Here is a 21,625-nt window from a genome sequence, read left to right on the forward strand (position 1 = left end):
GAAACGTTAACTCTGTTTTCTCCTCCACAGATGCTGCCAGACCTGCTGAGCTTTTCCAGCAACTTTGTTTTTGTTCCTGATTTACAGCATCCGCAGTTCTTTTGGTTTTTAACAAGTTAGCGTTTCCCCTTTAACAAAAACTTGCAAAGAATGTTTATTATTTATTTTGATTTGTGGTTAAGAATTCTTCATTATGTTATCCTTTAGAATTTTCTCTCTCTAACTAGTCTGAAAGTTTTCTCTATATTTTTCCCTCTAGGTTTTGTGTAGATCAGCTTGTTATCATTTTAATTTGTTGGGACGTGGGGAATACTAGCAGGCTACATCTAATGAATATCTCATTGACCTGAAACAGTGATGTACTTTCTCCTTGACCACTGTAATTCTAGTGGTGGCGACGATCCCTCAATGATGCTAGTGGTCTCATTCATACATTTTATAGACGATTTCTTAACTTATTCTTATTTTTCACAGATATGTGCTAATCTTGTTTATATATATTTGGAAAAGCTATTCATTTGTTCTCAACTTGGATAACTCTCAATAACACCTGACAGTTTCCAAGCTTAGCTGGGCAAGAAAAGAAAGTTCAGAGAAGGAGCTACCATTGGTTATAATCAGCAGAGCCAAGAATCAATTTGATGCGGGAAGGGATTTCGGGCTAGAAACAACAGCAAGTTTTCCTGACCGGTGATAATGTTCTTCTGGTATCCTATCCAGGCACATGAGAGAGGTTCTGCTAACAATATGCCAATCTTGGACTCAGAGTTATTGAAGAGAAAATAGGTTAAAAAGGAGAGATATATACTTCCTGGGAACAGGCTTACTAATAAGAGTCAAGGAAGAGATACCAAGACTTGCTAAGATAGTAAGGCAATAGTTATTAGTGGAAGAAAGAGTAGTGATGAAGGGAAAAGTAAATATTTGATTGAAATCAAGAGATATGTTTAAAAAAAACTTAAGACTTTAAAGGAACAAGATTTCCATTTACCAATGGATGCAGTGTTCAGGACATAGCGATTCAATGACTGGGAAATGAACGTGGTGTGCAATCAAATTAATATTGATGGATGTCTGGCAGAATCATGGTCAAAAATATACAGACTGTTGAAAGATGTTTAGGAAAGCTCACTGATAATGGCAAAAGAAGAGCTGGAGAACAAACAGAGCTCTGAAGGGAAAAAGAAAATCAGATTGTGGACAGTTAACTGAAACTGACAGTAATGTACTAGACAACAAACTTTAATGAATTTATTTTTATAGCCTGAATTCAGCTAGTTTGCACAGAACATGTGGTGGAACAGCATCTTTCATGAGAATATTTTGAACACATACCATTAGAAAACTAAGAAATATATGAAACAATATTTCCCACTTGACAATGATGTTACTGCCTAACTTTTGCAATGGATCCAAGCATAGCATTTGTAATTAAATCATCTAGCACTTGGTAACTAAATAAGCAGTAATGTCTTCCTGTATGAGCAAATCATCTGTAATTTGGAAATGATCTGATTGAATAATGAGGTAATGATAAATTAATTATTAACAATTTTTTTCTATTTTTCTTTCCTTGTAGAAATTACTGCTCAAGAAGGGCAAAGATAACCACCTTGCACTTTTGTAGCAATTGTAGTTTTTGATTAAATGATTCAGTGCAGTTCACAACTCACTCCTGACTTCATTGTACATGCTGGTAGGATTCACCAAATGAAGCATGAACATGCCCATGTAGGCTCTAAAACTGTAACTAATTGTTTCCTATCGATGTGTCTGCAGTGTGGTAACACTTGGCCAGAATATGGATTTGAGCACATATCTAGGATCAGTATCAATGCAAATGTTAGTGCAAATCTTCCTTTTCAGATAGGTGCAAAAGACCCCACAATGGAGTTTCAAGAGGAGCAGGAATACACCAGTTTCATGCAAATTTACAACTCAACCTCACCACCAAAATGATTAACTAGTCATTTATCTCATTGCTGTTTGTAGGATTTTGCTGTGCATAAAATGGTCATGTTCGGCTACAAGTAGCAGTAATGATATTTTCAAAGCAATTTATTGATTCTAAAGTATTTTATAACTTTGGGGATGTAAAAGACAAGTTCTTTTATCTTTATTCTTTTACAGGAGTACAGATTATTTTCAACAGGTAGTGAGCAAAAGACAATTCCCTGTGCTCTCCACTATAATCTATGAATAAATTCTTGAAACAAGACATCTGAACAGATGAATAATTATGGAAATGGAAAATAAAGAGAGCTTCAGCACTTATTTAAAATAAATCATAAACACAAGCTGTCATCACATAAGAAAAAAGGTTTTCTCAAAATTAAAATTACAATTCTGACAAACATAATTCAGCATACTGCATCCTATCTCAGCTCATATTATCTGGTGCATACCCTGACCAGACAGAATATCAGCTTCAAGAAAAGGCAAAGATGTTTCCTGTTATGATGGAAGAAAAAAAAAACTTTGTACTATTAGAAATGCATTTCCTTATCTGAACATGTTTTATATGTTTATATTATGTAGTGATCTAAACTGAAATACACAACTTAGAACAATGGACTAGAGTTTTAGTACTGTAGTGGGAAAGTATGGTCTTATTTTCCAATGGTTTTAACTTGTAGCACGAGCAGCAGCAGCTAAAACAATTTTCTCAACAATAAACAGGGAGCTAGGGATAGATGTCAGTCTTGCACACATTGTTATACATATCATTCTGAAGGAGACCTAACAGCACTGTAGGTTTACTAACATCATATGTGCAATAAGTGCTGGCCTTGTCAGTGATGTCCATGTTCATGAACAAATAATGAAAAGTCAGCTAAAATGGACAGTACATGTAATTGGTTGGAGATAATGGAGATAAATTTTGCATAAAGATGGATTTTAGTGGTTGCAGGGAAAGCTTCAACTTGTACTTGGAATATGGAAATCAGATAGATGGATTAGGGTACATTTAAAATCTAGAGAGTTTATCTATAACACAATGTGGCCACTAAACAGGCACAAACATAGCCAGAGATGTCATGGGCCTTGACAGGATAGGGCTGCAGGAAGCACCTACACATGCACTGTTGATATCACTACGCTCCATGTGTGGTGACATTATCATAAGTGCATAGACCGCACAAGAAGGGTAAGGGAGGCAAGGCACAATTGGGGCAGTGGCTGGAGTGGGATAAATGCAGGGTAAAGTGGGGGAATGCGAGGCCTGCACTGAGAACAGGTGGGGCAGAACTCCAGCATTATATCCACATGGAATTCTTGATTTTGCTTTCATATTTAACTACTTTTGGCCCATCAACCATGTTCACAGATAGACAAAGTGATTTCATACTGTTATCAAACACTTCCAAACAGAACTCCAGCATATTATGTATGTCTGTCAGTATAATCACAAAAAAGGAGTTTAATTCAGCGAAAAGTTCCAGCCAGCCAATGAGCATGATTACTGTAAAGCTTACAATATCTTGAGCAGCATTTATTTAGAAACTAAAACTCATTTTCCTAATCCTTCACAAATACCTGCCATAATTACATCTGGAATAGTATCTGTGGTTTTGGACTTCCAGGCTTACCATTAAGTATCTAACATTCTGCAATGGGATGCTGCAAAAAGGCTGCAAAAAGACTTGAGAAATTTAAGCGTTAGAGGGACAAAATGAGTGCTAGGGGCTTAAGTTTTACGGAGGCATAAAATGAGGTAAGGAAGTTCATGAGGTCAGCCAAGTGGGAGACACAGACTACAGATACATAGCCTTAGGTCTCATTTAAAAGAGACCAGCAAGTTGCATGTTGGATGCTTCAAACAACTTGCTGCTTAACTGGCTTTGGGTTACATTAGAGGAAAATAAATCTTGCAAAAGAAACCTTGAATAAATGTGAGGAAACTAATTTTCTAATATATGTTTGTGGAGCCACGGGTGCATCATTTTCTGATGTGGAATGTGTGGGTGCAAGCCACCTGCCACTTTGGACACAATTTTGTACACCCTAAAGTAAAAGCAGCATTAACCAATTTTTGGCACAACATGTTTGAAATACCTTATCTTTTCCAAGTTACAATGTTAATAGGGATTCAACCTTTTCACTTTGAAAATATGAGAAGTTGAGTGATTTGAGGCCTGATATGTTTTGTTTAATTATGTAGTAGTCAAATATCTTTTGAGGCTTTGGATTTGAAGTACTAAGCTGGTCTTTCAGAAAGATTCTGCACCAAAAATTATGGTTTTGCCTGTCCATTATAACTCATAGAAAAATGATCCTATCTTCCATTCAGAGGGGTCCGGAATATGATCTTCAAAAATCTGTTTCTTCGAACTTGCAAATGTGAACATTGTAAGCATCATTAGGAAAAATTTAATGTGTGTTTATTCAAGGGTCATTTAAAATATGAACATGTAATTAACAAATCCAAAAACACAGTTTATTAGATCAGTCTTGCCAAATAATTTTGACCAGGTTTTTAATGTCACATTTCCTTTGTCCGTTACATATACCATCTGAATAACCAGCCCCAACAGTATCACATACAATGAGACATTTTATACTGGGATTTAACGGTGCACAAAGCATTACAGGAGGGAACTAACCTTTACCTACAGAGAAATGCAATGTATCCCAAAACAACCTAAACAAAATTTCTAAATCTCATCAAGCAGGAGTTTAATCAGAGCAAAGGCTGGCTGTAGTAGAATGTTGCTGTACTGATGTAAACACCATGATACTAAATACGTAGTTCATCACGTCAAACTATATAAATAATAGTACTGGTTACCACAAAGAGACTACAGCTGTTTATAATGCAATGAAGTGAAACAGATGTGTTTTACAAACGCGGTCAAGGTAAAATTAAAGAACAGGAACTTCACACTGACAACAGAGCCCATAAAATTAACCATGAAAGTGGAACAGACTTTTCTTTCCTGGTGTGGTTACTGCTGCATTATCAAAAAAAAAGTAATTTCTGTAGAATATTGGTCACTGTGAACCACAACACATTTGGTGACAAGTTTATTCAATGTAGTAAATGTTCAAGCTGCAGCATTGTTGCTTTTATTGGAACTAAATTAGTTATTCCATTTTGGTCAATTCTAACAAAACTGTGTGCTCAGCACAATGTGGGGGGGTTGCTGAACTACCGCTTTTAAGATTTTAAGTTGCAGTTAGTCTTCAACTGTGGGAAGTGGTATCAAACCAGTTGTGGGAGACCAGATCACAACCAAAGCGTATAAAGTAAACCTCACAGTTTTAAAGCTTTGAGTCCCTCTCCAATGACCATCACAAAATTAAGTTTGATATTGTGCACAGTTTGGAAGTACAAGATCTTATGGCACTATTCAAAATGGGGGGAGTTTTGCCTGCTGTCAAAATCATAATTTATTTCTTAAACAACATCACAAGCAGAAATTATCTGGTATTTAACACATTACACTCTCGTGGGATTTTGCTGTGCGCTATTTGGCTGTCATGTTTGCTACAAGAGTACTTCAAAAAGTATTTCATACAGTAACAAAACACTTTACAGCCAAAGATCATGAAAGGCACTTCATAACCACATTTTTCAAAGCATCTTACCAAAGCTTACTATAACAATATTTTACCAAAATAATGAACTAAAAATGGGGAAGAGCACAGGAAAAGGCAGGATTGCACTCAAACATGCCTATAAAGTGACAGGATAGGGGTGTACTAAACTCAAGTACCTAATGTTGCTATGGACCAAATAATGACCATAATGTCGCAGAGGTTTGGTGCATTTCCTCACTAAAATATTTACTATAAGACAATTCTGAGACTAATATTCGGATAATAAAAGCAATACAGACTGATGTCATTACTATACATGTGAATAATGTAAATAAAGAATAGCACAGAAGTGATTGGTGAGAGAGTTCAATTCAGTTTTGAAACATGAAGAACTTCACAAACCAATGCTGAGAAGTCCAAACATGATAGAATGATGTTTATTTTTCACATTGGCATTAATTTTCCGAATTATTGGATGGGCCAAGGAGTTCTGCTTCCTGGCTGACATGCTAACCTCACTTAATACGAGCAAAAAAGGTTACTTGTGCTCATGAGGAATAGCTAATATATTGCCTTACAGTAAAAGTCACTATATTTAAACATCATTAGTTGCGTACAAGTGCTTTGGATGTTGTAATTGGATGTGATATGTTATTGCAAGTATCTGTTTATTTCAAGTTAACTTTATCTCTTTTCTGATTCAAAGCCTCTGGATTTAAGAAATACAGAAACTATGAATAATTTTTAACTTCTGCTTAATTTTAATAAATAAAATTAACTAAAATATCATAAATTCATTTATTAGGGATAAAGTCAGAAATATATTTGCATGCAATGGATACTCAAATCTCAAACTTTCTCTCCCAAAAGGTGATGAGATTGTTCAGATCTCAGTTGGGCAAGTGTAACGATCATGGAACCAAGCAGCTAATTTAAGATACAGACCTGCCACAAATTAACTGAGTAGTGTAACACAGAGAATCTGAACACCCTAATGCTAATCTTACGTTTTTATTTTGTATCTGGGATTGTGGTTAATAAGCTTAATCACAGTACAGGGTTAGGCTTTTCTTCCCTTGTTTGGCTACAGTTGTGATCAGAGTTGCTTCATTATAAACAATGGACTGCAGGAAACTTAAAGAATCCTGCAATTCTCCTTAAACTATCATATGTTATGAGATAATTTATTTGAGAACTTATAATTAAAACTTTGTTTTTCTCTATTACGATCAACAACTGTGTAATACACCACTCAAATACAACTCAGTGAAGAAGAGCAATAGGACATCACAAAATCTTTATGAATTAGAAAGCTAATCTAATCCACCTTCTTTCATCCTTTCAGAACCCGCAGTATATGCCTGCCGGCAATGTCTCTTATAAATCATACTGTATAAAAGCCAATGCTTTTTGTTTTTCAGGAAAAAAAAAATGGACAGAACTGCAAAATATGGCACCCAAACAGCCATAAAAATTCCCTATAAGTAAACTGAATTTGATTTACTCAATCTTGCAATCTAGTACTGGATATCAGATGAAAGATTATCTAAGATGAGTTAGAAAGCTTTGAGTGACAGTGCATCAATGCAAGATATTGGAGATTCCATTAGAATTTACCTGTCACTCTTCAAAGAGCTTTAACCAGAAAACTCAGCATGTTAAGAAGTGGCAAGTAGTCTGAAGTGGTCATGCAATGGCAAGATCCAAGTCTGATCACAATGCCCTGCGTAGTTGTGAACCAAAAGGTTCTGCTTGCTTGTTAAGCACATTTAAATTACTTCATGGATTTCTGAAAAGTATCTGCAGATGGCAGTTTGAGATTGGGATACAAAGAAAGTAGGCAATCTGCCCCACTGTCTGAGGAAACAAATAAATTCTTGATTACAGCTCCTAGCTATCCCTTGAATTACTTTCAGGGTCTTTTTCCTCCACCGTTCTACCGAAATGGATTCGTTTTTCTGACATCAGTCTTAAATTTTCCTCTCATCAGCTTAGAAAAACTTCTCCTGGAGCTCATATTTACTTTGAACTAATGTGCCAGATTAAACCTCTCTGGAATTTAGTAGATCCACTCTCAAACGCTTAATTCATAGATAAAATGCCCAATTTTTCCAGACTTTGTTCGTAACTTAATCACGTGGTGATAAAGACCAAGTCTTCTGGTTCTCTTCTGTACCACGCCTGTGGCTTGAACAGGTCTCTTACGTTTCAGTACAAAACCAGACATGCATGCTTGGGTGTAGTCTGACCACAATACCATATAGTTTCAGTCTGCCACGCTCCAGATTTATACGCTATTGATTGAACACAGTCAGCGTTCTACTTGATCAGTTTATTTTTGCTCTACAATTGCTAGATATGCAGACAGGAGGCTTTAAGCATTTACCTGCCTTTATATTCTCCATCCTGTAAAAGCACGGGGGAACAGGTTGGAGACACTGAAAAAAACGTACAAGAAACTAACATACATAAACAGCAAGCCCCAGCCATGAAGTATTGAGGCTATTAAAACCATCAACTCCATTCTGTATCAGTTTGTAGAAATACAAAAGATTTATCATGACCTCCTCCACCATGCACTTAAAATCATCAGCTAACTCTGTGGGATAGGATGCATTTCTGAATCTGATCGTGCCCGGGTTATCAGAACCACAATATCACAACCACTTAACTGGCATCTGAAAGTAACTTCCAGATTTCTCAAAATAGTGACACTTAATGAACTCTGCAGAGGAGACTCAGTCGTCTCTGAGGAGCAACTTATTTTTACTTATTATCTTTAACTATGACAATTGATCCTTGACACTCTTCAGGAACACATCAGGAAACAGAGAAATTTGGATGGGATGATATAAAGCTTCTTTGAAAAGATATTCGAAGAAGCTTCTAAATGAAAAAGAGGTTCATCATGGTGCATCAGAGCATAATTTAACAAGACAGATCAGAGATTCTATAGAAACAAAAAAAAACCACAAACATATCCAAGGTAGAGGCCACCAGATTGGCCTGAGATTGTGTGCCAATGTGTTTAATGGCTCATCACAATAGAAAATTGCTACGAGGCTAAATTAGCAACCTGTCTACTATTTGAAGGAACATGGCATCGAATGTGGAATTCTGCCTCCTTAAATATGAACAGCCAAATCTTAAGAGTTCAGAGCACTGGATACAAGTGCATCATAAAATAGGAAGGATGCTGTGAAACTAGAAAGGAATCAGAAAAGATTTACGAAGATGTTGCCAGAGTTGAAGGGTTTGAGCTTTAGGGAGAGTCTGAATAGGCTGGGGCATTTTTTCCCTGGAGTGTTGGAGGCTGAGGGGTGACCTTATAGAGGTTTATAACATCATGAAGGGCATGGATAGGGTAAATAGGCAAGGTCTTTTCCCCAGCGTAGGGGAGTCCAAAACTAGAGAGCATAAGTTTAAGGTGAGAGGGGAAAGATTTAAAAGGGACCTGAGAGGCAATTTTTTCACACACAGAGTGGTGCGTGTCTGGAATGAGCTGCCAGAGGAAGTGGAGGAGGCTGGTATGATTACAGCATTTAAAAGGCATCTGGATGGATATATGAATAGAAAGGATTTAGAGGGAAATGGGCCAAATGCTAACAAATATGTAGGATTTATATAGGATATCTGGCTGGCATGAATGAGTTGGACCGCAGGGTCTGTTTCCATGCTGTATATCTCTATGGCTCTATAAAAATCAGAACATTTCCATTTAATTCTTGGTCAATCCTGATTTAGCTGATCGGAATCTGAGTGTGTTGGGGTTTCGTTATTTCAATGCAACGTTATTGGTTCAGAGAAAGAATAATCAACTAAAATTCCTGATTCTAATCACTATAAAGGTGGCAGCCTGGCATCACTTATTGTTTATGCTCACAATACAGAACAGTCACTTAGGACTGCTATTTGAAGATGCTTTGAAATTAAAAAAAGGTATTGAGAAGGGAAGAAAGCTTTATGGATGGAAGAGAAAAGAAAGAAAAAGTTCAATCATGGAAATTTGATAAAGTGTATTATAATCACTATGGACCCTTACTCCTACTACTTACACTGCAGTACTGCATAACACAGATCCACCCGAGTTTCGGGATATAAATTAAGAACTTACAACTTTTAAGATAACAGAAAAAGCAGTATCAGCTATTACAGGAGTTTAGTACTTCACCAGGATCTGCTTGCTGCACAAATGAATCCTATGAGAAAGGCAAACATTACTGAGCAGCTACATTAATATAAAGTTATATTACGTAGTTAAAGTTTGGGATCTTCCATGATACTTTCAGTGACATGACTATTTGTCTCATCAACAAATAAGTAACCACCTCTAAACTATGAATCAAACATTTTTCTTAACAGTAACCTTTAAATAAATCACTGTTAGGAACTGCTTCCCAAGAGGAACCACTCCCAGGATGAAGGTTTCCTTCTTCAAGTATTACCTATCTCAATCCTTTATCTCATACACAGATGTTACCCATCTCCATCCTTTCTTGTCTCGTTTTTGACCTATTAAAATCAATACTTCGATAAATATGTTTGTAAATTTTACAAGTAGGGGAGAAGCATTCTGTTTAGAAAGATATGACATTCCCTAGACAGAAACAAAATTAATAAATTGATTCACTGAAAAAAGTAGCACGATTGATCTAATTTACATCTCCTTCAGATTTCCTTTTCTGGTGAAAGGACAAACTCCAAATAGTAATAAAAAATGCATTGGCAAGCCAAGCATTTTGACCTGTCCAGAAAGACCATTATAGGTAACTATAATCCTTAACATTTTCTCCAAGATAAAGTAGACAAGTCCTCACAATGGGCTGTACTTTCCTCCATTTGTTCTTCTCAGTAAACAGTCACTGAGTAAAATAATAGAATCACAGAATCCCTACGTTCCAGAAAGAAGCTATTCCAGCCCATCAAGTCTACACCAACCGTCCAAACAGCATCCCACCATTCCCACATTTACCCTGGCTAACCTCCTAGCCTGCACACCCTTGGAAACTACGGGCAATTTAGCATGGCCAATCCACCTAACCTGCACATCTTTGGACTACGGGACGAAAATGGAGTACCTGGAAGAAACCCACACAGACGTGAGGAGAACATGCAAACTCCACACAGACAGTCACACGAGACTGGAATTGAACATGGGTCCCTGGTGCTGTGAGGCAGCAGTACTAACCACAGAGCCACCGTGCCGTCTTTTTGGAAAACAAAATTGATTAATCATTTGGGAGGGGATGGAGACAGTAGAACACAGGAGTGAAGATTAGGCTAAGAAAGGTGGAAGGAATAAGATTTTGAATGTTAAAAACAATGTCAGATGTTAAATTGTCTCGGATGTTAAAATGAACTTCGAGCTCTGCTGAACAATACCAACTTTAAGAGCATGCTGTACACAAGTGATTTCTTTCTTCCTACTTTGCATTAGCAACAGTGATTGAGTTTTCCGGCGGGTGCATTGAAAATGTGAAAATCACATTATCTTCTTGCATTAACTCAGTTTCATTATTTCTACTCCAAAGCAGGGTGAACCTCAACTTGGCACTACTGTCTTTTTCTTATGGGAATATGAATGGATGGATTCGCCCATCACCTTTATGGTTATTAGGCCCATAAAATATGGCCATTTTACTGGCTCCAGTGGCTACTCAACTGACTCCTTTTCCAAAGTGGCCCCATTGTCTATTAGTGTGTGTTGCAGTAAATTCCTGAAACAGGTTTAATTCTGACAACTCAACATGCAAGAACCCTTCGATTTTTATACCACTGTGATTGTAACATTTAAAGTCAAAACACTAACAACTCATTCCAACTATGGTATGGAGTGGGGTAAGATAGGATGGGGTGGAATGGGACTTAAACAGTTGAGTTGTGTAAAATAAACCAACACTCACCGTTTCACAGATTGTGTTGGGAATTGGACATTATAGAGTCATAGTCTTGGAGTTTCACAGTACGGAAACAGACCCTTTGGTCTAACTCATCCATGCCAACCAGATATCCTAAATTAATCTAGTCCAATTTGCCAGCATTTAGTCCATATCCCTTTAAATCCTTCCTTACTCATGTACCCATCAAGATGCCTTTTAAATTACCTCAAGATCTCAGGACAGGGCATTAAGATATGCCCTCCAGCAAAAACGAACACATTTAATTTAACTATTCAGGTTAACTTATCGTGAGAAAACATTTAGATTATTGAAGTGCCATATTAATGTCAGAGAAGACATAAACACATTGACCCCTGTATGCCAGCTTGTGCAATAAATTCATTGTCTGAAGACAGGAATCTCTTGTGTCATTAAAAGCTCCGATAACTTACTGAGCTTTTAAGTTAGTGTCTACAGGCAAGATACAAACATGTAAACAACTCTGAAGTGAGTCTGATACTTGGAAATCCTGCATTCAGATGTTACACAACAAAGAATTTTATCAGTTTCTTGCATCATCAGCGAAGGGCAGGATTAAAAAAAGATGAGTTTTGTTGCATGGTGTGTGCAGACGTAGAATGATTAAAACACATGTTAAAAACACAGTTTTTAATACAATGCTATTCAGTAAAACAGCTAGAATATCTACCATCTCAGCTTACAGAATTTAGCTACAAAATAGATATCTACAACAGACATGACGGGTTGAATGGCCTCCTATGTTTCAATGTTAATACGAAAGTTGACCTGTGACATAAACAATCTAAAACATCAATAAATATGGCTGCATATTTTAAACTGAGAAAGCAGAGTGAAGAATGCTTTACCTGTAGACCACAACATCCAACTGCATTTAATATGGAAGCATTGTGTACAACGTGGTACTGAATTCCTGCCTTTACAGCCCGCAGAACTAGATCACTATGTGTTGTCGCCCTATAGGAAATCATTAAGAATGTTGGAAATTAGAAGTACAATTGTGACACAATTAAACTTACAAAAGATCTCACACCCTGTCCCTGACCTAATTCAGGCTCCAGCAGTAATCTACTGCATGGCTCCATACAATTCCTTCATAAATTGGAGGTAGCACTTTTTGCTTTCAAGGTTTTAAATTACTATTTTATTTCCTCCTTTCCTTGTTGACGGTCTCCCTCTGTTACATACTGTGTACAGCAGGCAATCTGTTCTAAGGTTTCTCCTATTGCTATTTTAAAACAGCAGCAGGGCAGATTCTTCTACCTCCCTCTGGTGAATTTCTTGGGACATGCACAGTGCTCCCTCCCACGTGACATTATGAATTCAAGTTAATGCCAACCTTTGCTTGTGCAGAATTTTGGTGTTCTGTGTTAAGTTTGAATAATACATTGTATGTTGTGCAGTTTTGCTTTAATCACCTTTGGAAAAGAGGAAATTTCTACAGAAATGAATGGGACACAATTCATGATTGTACAGTTGGGGAAACTGCCTTTTCTCATTCCATTTTTTCTAAAACTCAGAAACCTAGGCGAAAGCCCAAGGACCATAATGCAGGACACCATTATGGCAACATAATTAAGGGATAAGATGAGGGCAATCAACAGAACATATACGTGGATGATTTCAATATTGGATAATTTGTCAGGAGAACATGTTACTTATTTTCACAGAAAGGCTTCCTTTGGTTTTAACGAAACCTTTCTGATGTTAATACTAATTTATGGTGGATGCTAAAACACATGTGTTTCCAAAGAATGTGACAACTTACTGCCCACATCTGCACACCTGTCAGTTATAATTTGTGAAACTATCAGTTTCAAACACTGTCGTTTCATTTCAGTAGCTGGGGCTTGACCAGACACATCCTGGACAGATGCACAAAGATAATTGTGCTTCATTCATACAAATGAGTAAGCATTCTTGCAGCCATCCCATTCATGAGTATTAATACTAGCAGCATTTTATTGACCAAAATAACAATCTTATCCCTTAATTATGTTGCCATAATGGTGTCCTGCATTATGGTCCTTGGGATTTTGCCTAGGTTTCTGAGTTTTAGAAAAAATGGAATGAGAAAAAGCAGTTTCCCTAACTGTACAATCATGAATTGTGTGCCATTCATTTCTGTAGAAATGTGGCAATTTTCTTTTACATAATCAATTGCATCATTTAGGGCACAATTTCCTTTTTCAGAATTCCAGGTCAGATATTTTTCTTGTAAAAAATAGCCTGTATGTATAAGTCATATCTTTTATACAGTTGAGGGAATGAAGTTTCACACAAACACTTGTTAGCTTCGTGTTTAAATCTTGGTTTTTAATTAGTATTCCCTTGCAGCCATCATGGGTAATGAGCCTACATTAAAATCCTGGAGATACCAGTTGCATAAAAATAGGCAACAGTTCTCATTTTGTTGCATTCCAGTATTACAATGGAATTTTTATTGAAACAATTCAAAGTTCTCCTTTCCAGACAACTCAATGATCATTAAATCTGGATCAGTTTCAGTTATACAAATGACTCCAGATACACGTGGTTCTTGTGAGATTACCATTGTCAGATGTGGGTACAGTGGAGAACACTAATTTCTTGATCAGAAGCAAGTACCGTATGGAATGGAACAATCTGAAAATTGTGTACTTTTCTTGAAAACTTTCTTTCAATGCTGAAATACAACTTTAATTTCTTACTGAAATCAGAACAGTTATTATTTTTGTGTGACTTGCATCTGGTTCACTTATGAATTGCAATGTAGCTCCATTTATTTCAGTGGATTAGTGCATAAAATGCTTAGATAAGGAATTAACTAGAAACAAAATGATACAATCATTTTTTCTTCATATTAATGATGGAATGTACAGCTTAACCTCCCCACACAGCTCTTTTTTCTGACCCAGCAATTAGCCTCACTGCTTTCCACTTAAACTTAGTCCAGACGATGGATAAATTACAGGGATATAGGAGAAAACTTCAAGAGCTAATGCCTACCCAAAGGGATCTCCTACCACAAGAAAGGCAACATCATTATCAGCAGCATCTTTCAAAATTTCATCAGCTTCTTGTTCGACCATCTCTCTTTCTGCAATGAGGAGTTCACGGCCATAAAATTCCTCCTGTAGATGAGAAAGAATTCAATTCTAATTAGTTGTAATTTATCCCTTCAGATAGCTGAGTACAAGACTGTTAAAAGGACCCATGTAATCTCCATTTTGGTTACCAAAATGCTTATATTTATGTTCTGAAGTCTCGAGACACAGCCAGTTGGAAGATGCTAAAGAGGTTATCACAAACCACTCGAGATCATTTTGTTTATCAGAAAATAAAAATTGACTCCTATTATCTGATTATTAAACAAATAATTCAAAGTCTGGTGGGATATCCATCCTATTTCATTGCAGAACTATTGGTCACAGTGTCTCCTATAATTTTTGGATAATAGGCAATGATGTAACCTGGTCTAATATGGTAGCAATCAAGGATATTGAGTAACCTCCCTCTGAAAAACAATCAGGATTGAGAATGCTGTTGAATTTTACTCTCCCTAAACCAGAGAGTACAAAAGCAATTTGCCATTCTCTAAAAACACATTGGGGAATATCAATTTACTCAGTAAAGAGCAGGGAATGCCAAATGACAATTTTTCATATCTTACGATGCAGTACTCAATGGCTTAACGATCAGCTGAAAGAAAAAAAAATACTTAAGTTGTTTATTTTCTTAAGATGTGAAGTGGTCATTTATGTGGTGATTCTTGGAATGAGCTGACTTTCCAGCATTCCATGCACCCTGGCAACCAAGGAGTAGAATAAAGAAATCCAACCCAGTAATGTTAGAGGAGCCTGCTCCACTTGGGAAGTTCAATTTGGAACAGTTCAAATATCATATTTAGGAGAGAAATCGTCGGAATACTAAAACAGGAAGGTATCAGCAAGAAGTTCTTTTGCAGTTCCTCAGGATTGAGGAAAGACTTGCTTCCATTCCAGCAGTGGGGGCTGGGGGAGTTCTGCAGTGGCTGAGTAGTCCACACACTGTCACAGATGGGGCAGGTAGTGTTTGATGGGAGGAATGCATTCTGGATTCTGTGCACTCTTTCCGCTGCTTGCGCTTGGTCTCCACATGCTCCACTCGGTGATGTTTGAAGTGATCCGTGCCTCTTCTCCAGTTTGTACGTTCTAAGGCAAGCAAATCCCACATGTTGGTGGATATGTTTATGGGGATATTTCAGTGCATCCTTGTAGCATTTCTTCTGCCCACCTAGTGATTGCTTATTATTGCAGAGCTTGGAGAAGAGCAGGTGTTCAGGGAGTTTTGTGACAGGCATTCAGCCTGTCTATCTCAGCTGGTCATGTGTGGATCTTGCTCTGAGAGAAGATGTTCACATTGGTATGCATATTCGCCAGTGGATTTGCAGGATTTTGCAAAGGCAGCGCTGGTGATTTGAGGTGTCTCCTGTATATAGTCCATGTTTCTGATGCACACAGAAGGGTGGAGAACCACAGCTGCTCTGTAAACATGAGCTAAATGCTGGGTTTGAGGTCTGTAAGGCCATAAGAAATTGAAACAGGAACAGGCCATTCAGCCCCTCAAGCCTACGCCACCATTCAATAGGATCGTGGCTGATCTGATGTTTCTCATGTCCATTTTCCTGCACTTTCTCCTTAATGCTTGATTCCACCATTGATCAATAATTTATCTACCTCAGCCTTAAATATACACAAGGACTCTGCCCTCACAGCTTACTGTGGCAAGAAGTTTCAAAGACTCAAAACGCTCTGACAGATGAAATTCCTCATCTCATAACTGACACCACTTTGTTCTGAGACTATACCTTCTGATCCTAGATTCCACCATGAGGAGAAACATTCTCTCAGCATTTACCCTGTCAAGTCCCTTAAAAATCTTGTGTTTCAATGAGATCACTTCTCATTCTTCTAAACACCAATGAGTGAGTCCCAACCTGTTTATATTTTGCTCATAAGATTATTCCTCTATACCATGGATCAGCCTAGTGAAGCTTTTCTGAAGCTTCTCAATGAATTTTTTTTTGGGGAGGGGGGGAGGGGAAGGTTCCCCAATTTACAACCATCCAACTTATGAAAACTCGTACTTGTGAGCACAAACTCACACAGGGATGTAATTTAAAGATATGACACATGTACATTTCCTATACTTATGAATGCTCCTTTATATTATCCTGTGTTGTGTTCTGACTTGTGCATCGACCTGTGAGCAGAGTCCAGAATGGAACCTGTTCACAATCTAGGGGTTGCTTGTAAGGTCTTCCCCTGACAGATGTGGTTTCACCAGCACCTTGTACAATTGCAGTAAGAAAGACTTCCCTACTCTTATACTCCAAACCCCTTAACATAAGGGTCAACATTCCAATAGCCATCCCAATTACCTGCTGCACTTGTGTGCTGCTTTTTTGTGTTTCATGCACAATTGCTGTCAAATCTTCAGGAGTGAGTCATACAGCCTGGAAACAGACTCTTCAGCCCAACCAGACCATGCCGACCAAGTTCCCAAACTGAATACTGATGAGCTCAGAAACACGATGGCTGTTTCATATATCTTTTCCACTGAATACAGCTAATACAGCAGAAACCAGGAACAGAATTTGAACATTCCTGATCTACATACTACAGTAAGGTGTTGCTATTTGACGTATTTCACAGATATAACCAATGAGGAAATTTACAGAATTATTTTGGTAAAGTTTGGTTATAATTTAGCACGTGAAAAAAGGAATAAACGAGCTGAAGAGTTTTGTGTCACACTATGATAAAATCTAGCCTTCACTCCCAAAGGTAAGTGATTTTTCAAGAAAATGATCACAGTTGTCTACTTACGTTAATGCAGTCACTTGCAGTTGAAAATATTTGAATTGTCCAGTAATTTGAATGAAATAAGTAAATGAAAAGTGCAAAAGATAGATTTTCTCCCATTGTGTTAATTAACATAATTCAAAAGAAGCAATTTTAAACTAAGGAATAGTTTATCTTCATTTTGAGTATCTTTCTTTGTTTATGTCATATTGTCTGTATAGTCACTTTGACAATGCAAATATAAAGTGCCGTGCACAGTAAACAACTGATTAAAAGTGTGCTAAATCTTTACTTCAAAACTATCATTTAATTGAATATGATTACGACGAATATCAGGAAAGGAAGATGGTGGTAATCTTGTTAAACTAGTAATACAGCACTCCAGACTAACATTCTAGGGACATGGGTTCGAATCCCACTTGGCAGATGGTGAAATTTCAATTCAATCAAATCGAGAATTAAAAGCTATTGTTCACTAATGCCCCTTAAGGAAGGAAATCTGTCATCTTTACCTGTCGGGTTTACCTGTGACTCCAGATTAGCAGCAACAGGCTTTTAACTGCCCTCTTACAGAGCCTAGCAAACTACTCAGTTGTATCAAACTGCTGTGAAGTTTAACCAAAGGAATAAAACCAGTCAGATCATCCAGCAGCAACCTAGGCACGTGAAATGACAAAGGTTATCAAAGCCCTGTCAACCCTACAAATTCCTCCTTACCAACTCCTGGGGGCTTTGCCAAAATTTTAGGAGCTATCCCAAATACTAGTCAAACAACTGCCTGACATAGTCACTCATGGATTTACACTTTACAATGTCCCAGTATCACGTCAGCATCCCTAAATATGTCTTATTCCACTAGAGATGGCTGTACAATCACAAGTCTGAGTCTCCACAACACTGACTCAGGCCCCATTAAGTCTCATGGCATCAGATCTAATACAAGCACGAAAACCTCTGGCTGGTTATCCCCTACGTCTCTCCCCCACCTTTGCCTGATAAAATCACCAGTGGGAGTAAGCAGTGAGTGTGGCTAGGTCACAAAATGTATTCTGGGGGGAGGACTTCAATGTCCATCGCCAAGAATGGCTTGGTAGCACCACTACTGACCAAGTTGGCTGAGTCCTAAAAGACATTACTGCTAATGGATCTGCAGCATGTGGTGAGGGAACCACTGAGAGGGAAAACTCTACTTGATCTCTGAGAGTTATGAATCTGTCACAGATGTTTTTGTCCATTATAATACTGGTAAAAATCTTCCCATTATGGATTCCATCCATAGTGTTTTGTTGCATTACAACTGTGGTCTTTTGAGATAGAAGTGACCTGTAAAAGAAGGACAGGTTGTACCTGAATTGGAAGGGGACCAATATCATGGCGGGAGATTTGCTAGTACTACTGAGGAGGCTTTAAACTAATAACAGGGGTGAATGGTTCTGGTGGTGGCGGGAGGGGGGAAAAGAGAGAACCCAGAGAGATAGTCAGAAAACAGTCAAGTCTGAGGCTGGTAGTTAAGAAGAGCAGCAAGTCAAATATTCAAGGCAGGCAAGAGCAAGGCAGAGAACGAGGTAGGACTGATAAATTTAACTGCATTTATTTCAAAGCAAGAGGCCTGACGGATAAGGCAGATGAATTCAGGGGATGATTGGGAAACTTGGGACTGGGATATCATATCTAGTATAGAAACGTGGCTCAGGGAAGGGCAGGTCTGGTAACTTTATGTTCTAGGCTACAGATGCTATAGGAAGGATAGAAAGGGGGGGGCAAAAGAGGAGGGGAAGTGGTGTTTTTGGTAGGGATATCATTACGGCTGTACTTAGGAATGATATTCCTGGGAGTACATCCAGTGAAGATATTTGGGCAGAACTGAGAAATAACAACGGGATGATCACATTATTGGGATTGTACCATGGGCTCCCCAATTGTCAGCGGGATATTGAGAAGCAAATTTGTAAGGAGACCTCAGATATCTTTTAAGAATGATAGGGTTGTAACGGTAGGTGATTTTAACTTTCCAAACATAGATTGGGACTGCCATAGTGTTAAGGGCTTTGATGGAAAGGAATTTGTTAAGTGTGTACAAGAAATTTTCTTATTCAGTATGTGGATGTACCTACTACAGAAGGAGAAAAGCTTGATATTCTCTTGGGAAATAAGACAGGACAAGTGACTAATGTGTCAGTAGGGGAGCACTTTGGGACCAGTGATCATGATTCTATTTGTTTTAATGTAGTTATTGAAAAAGATAGACCTGATCTAAAACAACAAGGTGCAGGGCTGGATGAACACAGCAGGCCAAGCAGCATCATAGGAGCAGAGAGGCTGACGTTTCGGGCCTAGACCCTTCATCAGAAAAGGGGGAGGGGAAGGGGGTTCCGAAATAAATAGGGAGAGAGTGGGAGGCGGATAGAAGAGGGATAGAGGAGAGGATAGGTGGAGAGGAAACAAACAGGTCGAAGAGGCGGGGATGGAGCCAGTAAAGGTGAGTGTAGGTAGGGAGTTAGGAAGGGGATAGGTCAGTCCAGGGAGGACGGACAGGTCAAGGGGGCGGGATGAGGTTGGTCGGTAGGAGATGGAGGTGCGGCTTGAGGTGGGAGGAGGGGATAGGTGGGAGGAAGAACAGGTTAGGGAGGCAGGGACGAGCTGGACTGGTTTTGGGATGCGGTAGGGGGAGGGGAGATTTTGAAACTTGTGAAATCCACATTGATACCATTGGGCTGCAGGGTTCCCAAGCGGAATATGAGTTGCTGTTCCTGCAACCTTCGGGTGGCATCGTTGTGGCACTGCAGGAGGCCCAGGATGGACATGTCGTCTGAGGAATGGGAGGGGGAGTTGAAATGGTTCGCGACTGGGAGGTGCAGTTGTTTATTGCGAACCGAGCGTAGGTGTTCTGCAAAGCGGTCCCCGAGTCTCCGCTTGGTTTCCCCGATGTAGAGGAAGCCACACCGGGTACAGCGGATGCAGTATACCACATTGGCAGATGTGCAGGTGAACATCTGCTTGATGTGGAAAGTCTTCTTGGGGCCTGGGATGGGGGTGAGGGAGGAGGTATGGGGGCAGGTGTAGCACTTCCTGCGGTTGCAGGGAAAAGTGCCGGGTGTGGTGGAGCTGGAGGGGAGTGTGGAGCGGACAAGGGAGTCACAGAGAGAGTTGTCCCTCCGGAAAGCAGATAAGGGTGGGGAGGGAAAGATGTCTTTGGTGGTGGGGTCGGATTGCAGATGGCGGAAGTGTCGGAGGATGATGCGTTGGATCCGGAGGTTGGTGGGGTGGTACGTGAGGACGAGGGGGATTCTTTTTTGGTTTTTATTGCGTGGACGGGGTGTGAGGGATGAGGTGCGGGAGATGTGGGAGACACGGTTGAGGGCGTTCTCGACCACCGAGGAGGGGAAGTTACGGTCCTTGAAAAACGAGGACAACTGAGATGTACCACTCTCTCCCTATTTATTTCAAAACCCCCTTCCCCTCCCCCTTTTCTGATGAGGGTCTAGGCCCGAAACGTCAGCCTCACTGCTCCTATGATGCTGCTTGGCCGGCTGTGTTCATCCAGCCCTGCACCTTGTTGTCTCGGATTCTCCAGCATCTGCAGTTCCTACTATACCTGATCTAAAAGTTGAAGTTCTAGACTGGAGTAAGGCCAATTTTGATAGTTTTAGGCAGAGTTTTCAAAAGTTGATTGGGAGAGGCTATTCACAGATAAAAAGATGGTTGGAAAGTGGAAGGCCTCCAAAAAAAAAAGAGATAATGAGAGTCCGGAGGAAATATAGTCCTGTTGGTGTGAAGGACAAGGTGGTAGGTGGTAAATGTGGGGAATACTGAATGACTAGAGAAACTGAGGCTCTAGTAAAGAAAAAGGAGGCATATGGCAGGTATATAGACAGCTGGGATTGAGTGAAAACATCAAGGAGTAGAAGGGCAGTAGGAGTACACAAGCGAGAAATCAGGAGGGCAGAAAGAGGACATGAGATAGCTTTGGCAAAAAAAGGTTAATGAGAATCCAAAGAGATTCTACAAATGCATTAAGGGCAAAAGGGTACCTAGGGGGAGAATAGGGCCCCTTAAACAGCAACAAGGCTGTGTGTGGAACCACAGGAGATGGGTGAGATATTATTTTGCTTCAGTATTTACTGTGGAGAAGGATATGGAAGCTGGAAAACTTGAAGAAATAAACATCAAGCTTTTCTGAAGAAGGATCCCGACCCAGAATGTCAACTTTCCTGCTCTCTGATGCTACCTGGCCTGCTGTGTTCCTCCAGTCCACACTGTGTTATATCTTGAAAAGTGTCCATATTACAGAGGAGACGGTACTGAATGGTTTAAAACACAAAGGTGGATAAATCCCCAGAA

General features: G+C 39.0%; 1 protein-coding gene across 2 annotated transcripts in view; it reads right to left on the reverse strand.

Moving 5' to 3' along the window:
- dph5 (diphthamide biosynthesis 5) overlaps positions 1-21,625 on the reverse strand; it is a 62,197-nt gene that overhangs the window by 37,229 nt on the left and 3,343 nt on the right. For both annotated transcript variants that reach the window (XM_020514949.2, XM_048601604.1), the window contains exons 3-4: positions 14,448-14,572; positions 12,308-12,416 (exon numbers count right to left, since the gene is read on the reverse strand). In XM_020514949.2, coding sequence (XP_020370538.1) covers positions 12,308-12,416; positions 14,448-14,572 — 234 coding nt within the window. The remainder of the gene's footprint in view (positions 1-12,307; positions 12,417-14,447; positions 14,573-21,625) is intronic.

The sequence above is a fragment of the Rhincodon typus genome, chromosome 10 (genome assembly GCF_021869965.1).
Source record: "Rhincodon typus isolate 14 chromosome 10, sRhiTyp1.1, whole genome shotgun sequence".
Classification (NCBI taxonomy): domain Eukaryota; kingdom Metazoa; phylum Chordata; class Chondrichthyes; order Orectolobiformes; family Rhincodontidae; genus Rhincodon; species Rhincodon typus.